General features: G+C 45.0%; 1 protein-coding gene across 4 annotated transcripts in view; it reads left to right on the top strand.

Annotated features, from left to right (window-relative positions):
- Positions 1 to 14,716, top strand: part of celsr3 (cadherin, EGF LAG seven-pass G-type receptor 3) — a 64,390-nt gene that overhangs the window by 20,978 nt on the left and 28,696 nt on the right. For 3 of the 4 annotated variants that reach the window (XM_029833301.1, XM_029833299.1, XM_029833302.1), the window contains exons 4-12: positions 6,032 to 6,254; positions 8,153 to 8,268; positions 8,361 to 8,449; positions 8,972 to 8,986; positions 9,265 to 9,422; positions 12,418 to 12,581; positions 12,797 to 12,922; positions 13,307 to 13,476; positions 14,472 to 14,657. In XM_029833301.1, the coding sequence (XP_029689161.1) occupies positions 6,032 to 6,254; positions 8,153 to 8,268; positions 8,361 to 8,449; positions 8,972 to 8,986; positions 9,265 to 9,422; positions 12,418 to 12,581; positions 12,797 to 12,922; positions 13,307 to 13,476; positions 14,472 to 14,657 (1,247 nt within the window). The remainder of the gene's footprint in view (positions 1 to 6,031; positions 6,255 to 8,152; positions 8,269 to 8,360; positions 8,450 to 8,971; positions 8,987 to 9,264; positions 9,423 to 12,417; positions 12,582 to 12,796; positions 12,923 to 13,306; positions 13,477 to 14,471; positions 14,658 to 14,716) is intronic. The other variant, XM_029833300.1, reaches the window with a different exon arrangement.

Genomic DNA, 14,716 nt, shown 5'->3' on the forward strand with positions numbered 1-14,716 from the left:
GAGTTCTAGAAGGAGGAGGTAGAAGGTAGAATCACAGCTACGGGGCAAATGGAATGAGAGACATCTGAGAAGAGGGGATAAGGGGTTAAGGGTGGACTGTGGGAAATCACACGAATTGGCGTTGGACCGGGTGTTCCGCTTTCACGGTGTAGGCGTCAGATGTCTTGACATGGCCCGGGGCTGGGGGTAGGGAGGAAGAGGAGGAGAAAGGATCAACTGGGATGAAATGATTTTGCAATGCACAGAAATCCCCAAACATCTCCTCAGCAAGTTAACGCTCTCTCCCTCATTTGTTTGTCTTTAATTATCCTACCTGACCTGCATTTATCCGACCCCCTGCTACAGCCTCCTTCTGGCTTAGAACCGCTGTACCCTGAAAACACAATGAGAACAGCCATAAACCTGGAACGTGTTTATGTGTGTGTGTGTGTGTGTGTGTGTGTGTGATTCCTCCTACATTTGATGTGCAGCACCGGCTGGTATATACTACATTATATTCAGAACATTCATATTTTACAATAAATTTCTTAACATAATAATAATCTTAAGCCATTAAATAGGTCTGTACACAGGCAGGACTGACACACGTGATAACACAGATGATGGACACTAGAGGAGACCTGCAAGGTCACCTGTGTGATGCTGAGAGAGTGGGATTATGTTCAATTATGGGACCAGACGGATGAAAAGACTTCCTAGATGTCAACAACTGGAGCAACCTCAATGACCTTTCTCTAAACTCCATATTAGACCTCAAATAATTCAAGTCTGACTCTGTGAGAAGAGTTTAGATGAGCTCTCTACAGCAGATTGAACCCTGCTGCAGATAAAGGCTAATAATATGCATGGCGAGATGATAGCGTTGCGTGTGAAGACTATTACATCTGATGGGGTCGTATGGTGTTCATTTAGTATGAAATAAAAAGATTTTATCTTTCCCACAGCCCCTTTCCCTTTCTGCCGTACTCACCACACCAACTTTGTCTTTGCCATTATAATGATCATATTTTGCATTTGAAATGTAAGAAATTCGCAGAGGTCAGTGTTTAACGCCACAGGTGAAACCAGGACGGTGCCATATTAAAGGACATTGCAGTGACCCCCAGGACTTGCGTGCTTAAATAATGGCACAAGTTCCACATTAAATAGGAGAGGTCACACTTCAGTCCTCTTCCACATTTATAGGATGAATTCGTTACCGTAAAAATTCTTGTTCCTCATGTCTGTGCATGTGTAAATGTGACCAGAGGGATAATTAGGCTTAAAGTTGTCAATCAGTGTAAGGCTTCAATCAGAGACTGCACATACACGGTTTAGGCACCATTCTCATTGTTCACTTGTCAAATTCTAAACTCCACTGAGACCTGAATGGGTCAGTTACTGGCACAAATCAAGAAAATGATCTGAAAATAGCACCCAAGTTAATAATCCCTCCCCATAGTTGATGTGTGGGATAGTCTATACTTGCATACATTACCAATGTTTAGCACAGGATTCAGAAGGAGCTTTGTTCTGTATATCATATATACGCTTTTGAATCCATCAATTAATTATATACCAAAAAAAATCTTCCCTGTTGCTACGTGGTTAAACTACAATTTTTAAATTCCAGGGTTATTTTTGAGCCTTTAGTACAGACAAACATGAAGGGTTTGGATTTGTATTGAGTTTGTGAACCTTATAGTAAAATACACGTTACCTCTGAGTTTACAGATGAAAACAACCGCTCCAAGATAACCGATTGTTCTTCCAGAAAGGGAAAGAGCGCAGAAGTGATACGGAGGAATACACGTTACGCCGGCGAGAGCCGAGAGATCCGTGGCAGAGATAGCAAAGGGAGAGGGGCGCGACAGTGCAAACCAAATCATTTCAAGTTACCGAGAATCACAGACACAGCAAAGAAAAGCGGGAGGTGGATTTAGATTAGTTTCAGATGCGATATAAGGATCCGCATCAGTAGATCACACACCAAGGCAGTTAGCCTGTAGTTGAGATTAGGTGAGTTTATCAGAGAATTAGTCCTGTTGTTTGGAGGAGTGGAAGGTATCGCAGTGGGAGGAGAGCCCAAAACTTCAGATGAGATTTGCGATGCAGATATTTGAGAAAGGAAAGCTGGAGAAGAAATCAAGAAATAGAATTGGATGGTTCCAAAATTTAGAAAAGAAAATTCCCAGTGTCTGGTAGTATACAAATAGGATGCAGTTATTGAGCTATTGATTTTAGATGGTAATTCAGGTAATTCCCCAGTGGACTAATCAAACCACCAACCTCACAATGAACATCTGAGTTAGCAGTGGAGAAGAAACGCTGACACGGCATTATCTGCATCTGCTTCCGGTCCAAATATGAATGGATCCCCACCCATTCGTTGTTTTGCCCTTTTGACGTATTGGATGTGATTGAGGCGTGCGCGCGTGCTGTGTGGAGGCCTGGCTTCGGAATAGAGATGCGGAATTTCTGACTTATGAGACGACCACATTCACACTGGATAGCAAAGCTAATTAAGATGGATTTAGATGATGGGCTTTTATTATGGAGCGTATAAAAAGATGAAGAATCAGACATTTAACTGCAAAAATGAATACAGATTATGTAATTTTGGAGACAACAACCCTTAAAGCACATTTGGAGAATAAAAATTGAGACAAAGGAAAATTCCATTTGGAGATATTAAGACAGTGTGCAGGAATTGAAGTGAACAATGTCAGAGGACCCCCCCCCCCCCCCCCCCCCCCCCCCCTTCGCCAGCCTATCCCCTTTCCATGGAAATAAGACAATGGCATTATTATACTGCTGAAGAGATAAAGTTGGAGGAGAATGGCTGGTGAAAAGACACATTGAAAATGTGATAAATGGGAACAAAAACGTTGAATATGAACCCTCAAATGAGGAGTAGGTTTAAGGATTTGGGGGTGTTAGATAAAACCTGGGTGGTTAAATATGAGTTTTAGAGGATGATTAATAGTAATAGACATCAGTGACATTTGAGGTTGCAGAAGGAATGAATGTGTTTGCCTTCATGTGTGTGTGTGTGTGCGTGCATGCTTGTGTGCGGGGTGCATGTGTGTTATTACTAAACAGCCAGAAAAATGACAATGTTTAAATTGTGGGTTTGTTGGTTGGCGGTGCTGTTGAGGGTAAAAAAAAAAGGAACCCAGTCATGAACGTGCCTAATGGACATAATTTACAAACTTGCAAGTTACATAAAAACATGCACAGGAGGGGGGCGAGACATGGGGAGTTTATGAAGAAAATGCATTAAACAGCGCGAGAGGAAACCGATGTTTATGGGATGAGGCTAAGAAATAAATGCATCCTCAGGCCACTGTGTTTGTTTACTGCCAAAAAATATTAATGTTAATATTTCTCAATTAAAGCTACTCCAACGCTCTTCCTGTGACACATTGCTCTTGTCAATTTAAATATATTTATGCATAAATGGCTTAAATTGCCTTGAATGTGTGATGCATGACTACAGGTTTGTTAGCATGCAAACACAACGTGCCCTGAAAGGTGTTTAAAGTCTCATGTTTTAAGCTTTCCCTTGAAATTCTTGCTCAAAACAATTTCAGTCATGATTAATTGAAAGCATTTGATCGGAATACTTTAGCTTAAGGAGTTTTTGCTGCTCGTCCTGCAGAGTGAAAGGAGCCAACTGAGGTGGTGCATTGTCAAACCTTGTCGTGTCTTTAAGCATCATCACTGTTTCATTGATTGATACTGGGACTTTCATTAATGAACGACCCCTTTTGTTTTTGTACTCAAACCCTCAATATTTCCGAACTTTTCCTAACTTCACCAAGAGCCAAGCTGTGTGGATATATACAGTATATACCTTCTCTGTACTGTAAGGTTTCAAAGAAGGGCACCAAAATATGAGTAGGAGTGAGACCTCCAAGGACTCAGTAAAAGGGAGGAGAGGGGCAGAGGAGCTGGGAGTGTATAGGCCTCCAGGGACAGACCATGTGTTGGGGGAAGGGGCGGGGGGGTGATGGAGTGGGAGGTGGAGCGGAGCAAACGATGATGCCGTGGGGTTGGTTGAATAATGCCGGCTTTGATGAATAAAACATCCACATGAATGAAGGGGTGGTGTGAATGCATTAAAGCGACCAAAGAGGAAGAGGAGAAGAGGAAACAAAAAGAGAAATGGCCAGATGTAAAGAGAGAGAGGGATGGAGAAAGGAAGCGAAGGGAAAATGAACAATATAGAAGTGTTTTATAAATAGAGATGGGGTTTTTGTTGGTACCAGTGTGAGCTTCATGTTGGTGCAACGAGTGACAGGAGTATCTAAACACAGTGTGTGTGATGGCAAAAGCAAGTCCAGTGTACATAAATTAACTTACATTGAATTTTAAACAGCTTTGACACGAACAGATCATCCAAAACGTACACTGTCCCCTCATTTAAATGCAACCAGTTTAATTTCTGCTGTATATTTATCTAAATAAATATGTACGTTGTCTATAGACAGCAGCTGCCTCAGAGGCTGTGTGTGTTCTGTGTGTATGTGTGTGTGTGTGTGTGTGTGTGTGTGTGTGTGTGTGTGCTTGTGAGGCGGCCTGACAGAGCGTGGAGCTGCACAAGGAAGAGATGCCGCATGGGGAGCTGCAGAGATAAAAATGAGAATGGACAAATTAATATCTAATGTATATTTGAGCGAGATAGTTGTTGAAATGGAACTTTTGCACAACAGCAGAAGAAAAATGAGCAGATATGGAGATACTGGGGGGATGGGGGGGGGGGGGTAAGATAAATGTGAGCTACTAGTGAAATGTTATACACATTCCGATAAGTTTCTAACACGATTTTTAATAAAGTGACATTCACAAGAAATGTTCCGATTAATCACCACATAACTTGATCCATACATATGTGATCAAACGTTACATTCATGTCGTAGTCAAAGGAAAACCAAAACAAAACCTGGTTGGAGATGCAGAAGACAGAAAACTTCAGTTTGTATTTCTAAAAATAAATCACATTTTATCATGTTTGTGCTCATTCTACCAGATTAGAGTTGAAATATCGATTAATTTAATATCGATTCATTGGCTCGTAGCTCATATAAGTGGCTCAGACGCCTCCTGTGGAAGTCCCTACTCTTCTTTACTAGGTTTGAGCCTGTGTGTGCATGTAGGTTTCACTCACTCAATGTGTGTGTGTGCGTATATATATGTGATCATGATATGCCCCAGGTCAATGTGTTAGGCTCTGTTTTGACTGTGTGTGTCCATGTCTGAAAGCATCTGTGTTGAAAGGGTCATGATAGATGGTGAAGGCTTCTATATGTGTGTGTATATGTGTGTTTGTGTGTGAACATTTGAAGACTTTGCCGGTAGGTGCGTTGGCATCTCAAAGCTGCACAATGTGCCAACAAAAATGAGAAGAGGATGAAACGCAGCAGCCTCGAGGGTTTGGGGCCAATTGATCTGTGTGTGTGTTAAGGTAACTCCAGCAAAAGTAATATTTTTAGGATTTTCCTTCTTGTCTTATAAATATATATATATATATTTTTATAACCCGCCTTGCGTTGACGTGTGCGTTCTGAGCCGTCAGCAGGTTCTGAACAGGGTCCTCCAGGAGCCGTCTATCTCAAGGCGAACTTCCGACCTCAGCATTCCGGAGCGCCTCCGATAATGATGATGATGGGCTTTAGTGCGCAGCTGCTGAACGCCAGACAGTGTGTGGGTCTGAATGCGCTTAAGGAAACGGTGGAAAGCCGAAAAACAGAGGATAACTTTGTCTCCTCCCACGTGCATTTTCATGTCGGAGACGGTGTATCTGTGCGCGGTGCGTGGGTGTTTCTGCCTCCCGAGACACTTCACACGGGCGCCAAACCAGTTTATTCTCATCCCAGATTTGTTTGTGTTGTCTGGTTTTCCAAACTGTTCCAATGTAACAGTCAGCTTTTTTTCATCCCTGGTTTCTCTCGGCAGAAACACAAATATGGCCCCCGGAGCGATGTTCAATTCCTGTTTGACCATCATTTTATCTGCCCGACTAATGAAAACCTGTTGCTTTTGCCCCCAGGGGATCGCTGTGAGTTTGACCGTCGACAGGGCGGGTGTGTTCCAGGTGTGTGCCGCAACGGAGGGAACTGCTCTGAGCTCTCCGGAGGGGGGTTCCGCTGCGAGTGCCCATCAGGGGATTACGAGCCCCCGTACTGCACCGTTACGGCCCGGTCCTTCCCGCCAAAGTCCTTCGCCATGTTCCGCGGGCTGCGACAGAGATTCCACCTGACCATCTCATTAACGTGAGTGGATTTCTCTGCTGCGTCCTCGCGTCCTCATCCCCTGATCTGTAACTGCAGCTCGTCCCTTCTCCATTTTCTCTCTCATCTTTGCTTTAATCTAGTTATTTCATCTCGGTCTCAGCGATCGATGCCGTCGTCCGCCGTTTCTGTGCTGCCTCTTTTTGGGCTCTGTCTCCTCTTTCATCTGTGGGCGTAGCGGGTTCAGTAACATTTGCTCTCTGCCCTTCCACTTATCTTTTCTTCTTATCTCACATCCTTTTAAATCACCCCTGCTTTAACCCTTTAAGGTCTGACCTGGATCAGCAGATGTTCAGGGCTGTGTTGGCTCTGAGGGATACGACACCTGCGTGGATGTTCGTCAGCCTGTTCACTCATGTTGAGGCTTGAATGCAGCTTTGCTCTGCTGAAATTATGCTTTTGCAAGGTTTTCTTATGTTAACTGGCACTAAAAGCCTGGCTGTTTTACCTGAACAGCTGTATCACCTCAGATTTAGTTTTTGGGTCGCTTTTTTTTACTTGATTGAATTGATTTTATGTTTGTCTCCTGCCTCCGAACGCTCCCAGCGTTGCCTGTAGCTAATCTGGACCTCAAAGAGTGACCAGGAAGAAATATGGGTTGGTTGCCACAGGTGATGTCATCTCATGATCGTTGCTAAGGTGACATTGGGGTTGTTGCTAGGCTGGTGTAGTCGCCATAAAGTGCCGTGGGCCATCCCGGTGCATTACAGACATCACGTGCAGTTCATTTAATCGATTAATTGCCTGAGGTAATGACGCCGAGTGACCATCGGAGCACCGGGGAGGATTTGTGGGATAGTTTGGCTTCTCCTGGCAACACAAGGTGGCAGCAGGTTGTGACATGCCATCGTTAAAATTCCAAAACTGCAGCAGAGAAACTGTGACATTCTTCATGTCTAATTGCTGTTATTCATAGCTCCTGTCGTCACCCCGAAACTGTTGCATCAATCTCCAGACATCTCCAGCCACACACACTTTGTCAGCATCTGTCCCCTGATATTGATGTTTTATTTAGTATCGAGTTGGCTGCCAGCTACTCTCTTTGTCCCAATTTTCACATCAGAGCCGAGCTAATCATTATTCACGTCGCTCACCTTCTCCCAGAACATTTTCCCCATTCCCCACGCTGTAAAAAGATGTTTGTTTTTCATCTTCCTCCCCTGAAGCTATTGCTGATGTATTTGTAGTTGAAACTCTGATGTGAAGGCTCTTACAATAAAGAGCCAGTCCCTCATGTAAAAACCTGGTCCAGATCCAGGTCGTGTTGCGACAGCTGCTCTGTATGTGTAGCTGGAACAGGCTTAAGGAGCTGCTTTCAAGAGGCTAGCTGCCTTTAAAACAGACATAAAACATCCTAATTGAACCAGCTCCATCAGACGTGTGAGCCGTACGGCATTTGAATTGGCTTGGAGAGATGACATCACACCTGACAGATAGCTTCCACTTTGTTTAAACCATGATAAGAGAACAAATTTGGTAATATGAGCTACTTTTTAAATAACTGGACTGCAGTCACACATGGTCGGCCATTGTGTTTCCAAAACGTTTAGTGTTCTTTTTTGCAGTGTTTTTCCCTGCATCACGTTGCCAGGAAAACAGATTTGTTGTCTATGCCACAGAGTCGCACAAACAAGCGGTGCTTTTGATCAGGTCGTGTTAACATGGCGGTCTTGGCCTCATCACGTCCCCCCCCCCGGCCTCACTGTGGAAACGTGACTATTGTAGGACTCCAAGCAGCCGCAGGGACGGCAGAAATCTGCATCCATATCCGCCGTGCTCCACTTCTGTTCCACTATGCTAACAGCTTTTGCCAATAGATTATTATAAGTGCTGAATTTCCTCTTTTCGGTTCTGAACGTGCATTTCCATGTTCACGTTAGATTTACCACTTTGGAGAACAGCGGTCTTCTCTTCTATAATGGACGCTTTAATGAGAAGCACGACTTCATCGCCTTGGAGATCCAAGAAGGACAAGTGGTGCTTAAATATTCCACAGGTACGTGGAGTGTTTCACTAATCAAATAAAATCTTTGTTAATTATTTAAGTCGTGCTGCCTTGCGTTTGACTGTCTGACCTTGTGGGTACAGGTGAATCGTCGACTCAGGTGACTCCCTTCCAGCCTGGCGGTGTGAGTGATGGGAACTGGCATACTGTTCACATTCACTACTACAACAAGGTGGGCTTAGGTATCATTTTGAGTGTGTTCTCAGCCATTTACATGTACAGTCTCATTTCTCCATTTGAGCCATGTTTTGATGCCATGAAACCGACCACTTTGCTAATTGACAGCCTAAAAAGCACATCGCTGTTGTTTATTAGAACTGCACTTCATTTCAAGGTGCAATAGAGCGATCAAAATATCCACCTGGCTCCATTTAATGTGGCTCACACCCCAGCCAGTAAAACACACGTGCAAAAGCCCCCTGGCCCTTGCAGGGGTAATTGGCATTAGAATTAAAACCTATACATACGTGAAGGAAGAAGGCAATGTAGTGACACCGAGCTGGATCCATTTTTAGTGTCTTTCATCCAAATGATCTTTGTTGTTCTTTTACAAGTTTGAATAGTTAAATATGTGATTTGAGCTTTGACTGCGTCCACTGTTCTGCGGGAGGGGGGACGTTTATTTCTCGCCATTTTATTTATGCATACTCACTGTACATCTTTAATTTTCATCATGTTCTTTCATTCTCTTCAGCCAAGCACACGCTATGTGAGTATGAGGGTGTGTCTGACCACACATACGTCCACATTCTTTATTTCTTTGTGTCCCTTTCTCCCCTGATGCCGCTTCCAATTTTATTAATTACCCATCCGTTATCATTTCTGTGTGTCTTGTGGTACTAATGTTTCCCTTCCCTTCTAACACAATAATATTTTGTGTGATTTATTGTATACCTACAGTTATCTGACCTCTAAAGTCTTGCATGTAATGAAATATTCAGCTTCCCGGTAATCCTTGATTTAATCGTATCGTGTGTTTCCGTCTAGCCGAAGCGCAGCATCGGTGGCGAGGCCCAGGGTCCGTCTGATGAAAAGATTGCCGTGGTGAGCGTAGATGACTGCGATGCGGCCCTGTCGCTCCGCTTCAGTACACAGCTAGGAAATTACAGCTGCGCCGCACAGGGCAAGCAGACCAGCAGCAAGAAGTGAGTTTATCTTCTCTGTCATCACCTTTCCTCCACTGTCGTCCACGTTGTCTGTCAAAGACGCTTGACATCTTCATGGAAAATCCGACTGTGAAACTGTCGCTGAAAGTCCGCGGGGATAAAATGCTGCTTATCTTATTCAGAATCAGTGACAATTGGTGACTCAGTCACTTTACAGACCCAAAACAGCAAACAGCAAGGCATTGGGGGCAAAGGAACGCTTTCTTTAACAGGAGGAAACCTGGAGGAGAACCCCGCTCTCATGGCGGGACCCATCGGCTTACAGTTGGCTGCAAAGAGAGATATAAATAGGAGAAGAAAGGAAATAAAGATATAAAATCCATCCATTGGAACTGTGGTCGCAGGTACAGATCCCTCACTCGTGCGATTAATGTTGTACTATAAACTGTCCCGTCTTGAGCTTGTGGCAGAACATTGTCATCATGCTTGAGCTGAGTGTTGAGCAGTTCTTTGATCTGGTAGGAAGGATTTGCAGCTCACCCGCTGCTTGAATGCAGCACCGTGTATGAGATTATGAAGATTAAGATTAAGAATGAGACTCATGACAGGGACTCACGTATGTGCAGTATATGATGGCCCGTCAGCACGACAATGGCCATTCTCTGGAATTATAAGTCAAATCCGTTGTGTAAGTCCTGAAATATGCCAGGTGGAGGGGCCACAAGGATGGATGGATGGATGGATGGATGGATGGATGGATGAGTGGATGGATGGATGGATGGATGAGTGGATGAGTGGATGGATGGATGAGTGGATGGATGAGTGGATGATGGATGAGTGGATGGATGGATGAGTAGATGGATGGATGATGGATGGATGACGAGTGGACAGACAAACGGATGGATGGATGGATGGATGGATGGATGTATGATGGATGGATGACGAGTGGACAAACAAACGGATGGATGAATGAAAGGATGGATGAGTGGATGGATGGATGGAAGGAAGGATGGATGGATGGATGAGTGGATGGATGAGTGGATGGATGGATGGATGGATGGATGGATGGATGGATGGATGGATGGATGGATGGATGGATGGAAGGATGGATGATGGATGAGTGGATGGATGGATGGATGGATGGATGGATGGATGATGGATGAGTGGATGGATGGATGGATGGATGGATGATGGATGGATGGATGGAAGGATGGATGGATGGATGGAAGGATGGATGGATGGATGGATGATGGATGGATGGATGGATGGATGGATGATGGATGGATGGATGGATGGATGATGGATGGAAGGATGGATGGATGGATGGAAGGATGGATGGATGGATGATGGATGGATGGATGGATGGATGGATGATGGATGGATGGATGGATGGATGATGGATGGATGGAAGGATGGATGGATGGATGATGGATGGATGAGTGGATGGATGGATGGATGGATGGATGGATGGATGGATGGATGGATGGATGGATGGATGGATGATGGATGGATGGATGGATGGATGGATGGATGATGGATGGATGGATGGATGGATGGATGGATGGATGGATGGATGGATGGATGGATGGATGGATGGATGATGGATGGATGGATGGATGGATGGATGGATGAGTGGATGGATGGATGGATGGATGGATGGATGGATGGATGGATAACTTTCTCTCTGGCTCCTGCTGACACGTCCCAGATGTGTGGCCTTGTGCGTGTTCTAATCAGCAGGACCGATAAAGACGGCTTAACAAGCCCAAACCGTCCGGCTCCGGTTAAATTCTTTTAAATGCTCCATTCCACAATTCCCAGCATGATTTCAGCAGGCCACCGCATTGATCAGCGTTTTAGAGTAAAATGTAAGACACTTAGCCGCGTAATCTTCAGAACCTTGACTGAGGGCAGCGCGGTTGGAAAGGATTTCTGGGGAATGTCAGATGTGGGTGATGAGGTGACTGCAGGGACCTGAGGCTTTAATGAGGCTTGACTGTCTGACATCTTCATGCTCCTTCATGTCTGCCTCTCCCTAATGGGCTTATTACTTGTCAGCTCATTTTGCCTGTTGTTAACATTCATGTCTATGTCTCTCTCTCTCTCTCTCTCTCTCTCTCTCGTGCACTACAAAACCATCCAGACTGAGGGTTTTAATCCGTGTTAGTGCTTTTAAGTGCTCGACCTTGTCAAAGTTTAGCAGCCTCTTGTGCTGTTTGCCTGTCTGTTTACACCCAGCTCCAACACTCCACCACAGGAGCAGGAAAGGAGGCGTCCGGCCTCGCTCTAATCGTGTTAGCTGGTGTTCTGAGAGTGCTACGAGTGGCTGACAGAAAGATGAAAGAGGCAGGACAGAGAATGAAGCTCAAACCGTCTCTGCTCTCCCTCCAGTTACATTGCCCTCCTTCTTGTCGTTCTCTCCTCGGCACTCTCTTGATGTTTCATCATCATTCACCTGTTTGACTCTGGCACCTTTTGGTGACTTCAGATCACCTTTTGGGGCATTTTTGAGCACAGCACGTTGAATAATTTGGGCTAAAAGCTGACGTTAGCTACATTAGCCTCCTCATCCTCTGTTTATTTACTGCCGCTCGTCATCCAAATGTTTGCTGTTATCCTTCTCTTGTGTTATCTGTCTCCTGACACTGCTGGTCTCCTTTCTGCCTCTATTGTCATCATCCAACATTACCTCCTCCGTCATGGATCCGACTGTTATTTGGAGTCGCTAATCACCTGTTTGCTCCTGTGTCTCTCCATCCGTCTTATTGGCCCTCTCATCTTTTCATTTTCTCACGTCCCCTCCTCACAGTTCCACTAAACATAATCATTCGAATCTCATTTCTCTTCAGCATCTGCAGTTATTCCTGTTGCTTTTGACATTTACCTCGGGCAGACCACTTCATTTCTGGATTGATTGATTTATGCCCGTTTAATGTGTTTCCTTTCTCACATTGGTGCCTCTCCATTTCACCCTTGGGAGACAATCACAGCCCTTCATTTTGTTTACTTGGCGCCTCTTTATCTGCTTTCCCAGGTCTCTGGATCTGACTGGTCCACTGTTTCTGGGTGGAGTTCCCAATGGGGCTGATAACTTCCCATTCAGCAGCAGGGAGTTTATCGGCTGCCTGAAGGACTTCCATATCGACAACAAGCAGCTTGACCTGGCTGGATTTATAGCTAACAACGGAACCCTTCCTGGTGAGGGGTCCTCCTTGTACACTTTAAAGATTTAACATATTCACAGATGACGCATTATTGCGTGTTATTCGCAAAAAGCACGTCAATGCTAAACACGAAATTGGATTTTTCAAGCCAAGTGACTTGTTTTATTCCACTGATATCCAAGAATAAATGAACTAGACTTCTTTTTTAACCTCTATTACTGGTGCATTTGGGTTTGCATTTGACTACAGGCTGCAGCGCCAAACGGCCCTTCTGTCAGTCCAACCCCTGTCAGAATGGTGGGACGTGCAGGGTCGGCTGGGAGACTTTCTTCTGCGACTGTCCTTTAGGGTACGGAGGGAAGGACTGCAGCCACGGTGAGAGGCTTTATCTTAATCTCATCTCCTTCCTGGGGTGCAATTTTTTATAAAAGCTGCAAAATGTGGCCCTGCTATTTTGCCCTTTATTTGTCAGCAGTAATTACACTAATGTCTCATTAATTAGTGAATAATTCACTGAAGCTAAAGTGCTTCAGGTATCGTGTTTAAACGTGTTCTCAGTGGTGAACAAACTGCTTACGTGCCTGGTGTTGCAATGCCTCAAATGCTTCGTCATTCATTCCGATGGATTCCTCAGTCTGTCTGCCCGTCTGCATTTTCATTTCCAGTGTTTCCAGTCTCCCCCAGCTGCAGGCCATTACTCCGTATGCGTAAATATAAGGCTGTTTTTACTAAAATTCTGCCTCTTACTTTCCATCTCAGTGATGCCGCACCCACATCGTTTCCTTGGCAACAGTGTCCTTTGGTGGGACTTGAAGAATGACGTGACCATCTCTACGCCCTGGTACCTGGGTCTTGTGTTCAGGACTCGATCCAAAGACGGAACACTGCTGCAGGCTCAGGCCGGCCAGTACACCAGCCTGCTGTTCCAGGTAGGTACACAAGTGACCCAGATTTAGTCCTGCTAGCAGACACATTTATCCAGGCTGGAGTGGGCCCATTGATTCTGTATAATAGTTCTATAAATTCCATTTATTATTCAACCGTAATAACATGCAAAATGGGATTTGGGGTTGTTTCTCTTGGCTCAATGAGCCGCGGATACATAGCTTCACATATGTTTCCCTGAAGAGCCACAGAAATATATGGGTTTGCATGCGTATTAGATCAGGTATCCATAAAGTAGAAGGAAATGAAATTAAGACTTAGAAGATGAAAACCAGAGTCAACAGGAGGGAGGTGCACATCAGACTTCATGGTGCTGCACAGGTATAAATATGCCACCCAAGAGCAGAAGTCTGCCAGTTTTTGTGAAATAGTCCCTAAATATCAATGGCTAACAACACTTCTAGTCTGACACCGGGCTGAATAGACTCTTAATGGGGTTTCATTTTCTACTGTTGGCTTTGTGTGTCGGCTGTCGTTTCCTCGCTCTCATTCCTCCCTCACTGATGAAGATGGCAACAGCGACGGTGGGATTCATTTCATGGTTTTAAGGGGAAATTCACAGCTCTAAGGCGAAACATGTGCACACATGGGATGAGATCTCAGCTTTTGTCTGGGCAAATTTAAGCTCACTAGGGGGTCGGAGCCGCCGTGACTGCTGTGCTAGCTAAAACAGTGGATAGATGGGAATATTAATCTTCAGCACATTTGTGCTGGCATTATCATGTGGGTTCAGGTGTAATGCCACTTTAGCTACTCGATGTTTTGGCTGGCAAATGTGTTGCCAGAGGTGATACTGATGACGAAACGTTTGCTTTACATCCGATTTCTTCAGCTGTAGTGCAGAAATGTGATTTTTACATTCCCACCTACACGCACATGCATGTAGGTATCAGTCGTTCTGACTCGTGACTCGTCTTCACACCTTTCCCTCCATTTCGTGTTGCACTTCCTTTCCTGGCTTCTCCGTGCGCTCTCGTAGGTGATAAACAGTCAGCTGGTGTTCTCGGTGACCCGCGGCTCGACCAGGCCGGTGCGCCTGCGCTTGGATCAGGTTCTGGTGGCAGACGGCCGTTGGCACGACCTCCAGCTGGAGCTGCGAGACGTTCACAGCGACCGCCAGACTCGCTATGTCGCCACACTACGGCTGGACTTTGGACTCTATCAGGTAAAATTGTCCTTTTATCAGCGTTTCATCAGACCGGACCGCCTTGAAATTCCTTGAAA

The sequence above is a fragment of the Takifugu rubripes genome, chromosome 3 (assembly GCF_901000725.2).
Source record: "Takifugu rubripes chromosome 3, fTakRub1.2, whole genome shotgun sequence".
In the NCBI taxonomy this organism is placed as follows: domain Eukaryota; kingdom Metazoa; phylum Chordata; class Actinopteri; order Tetraodontiformes; family Tetraodontidae; genus Takifugu; species Takifugu rubripes.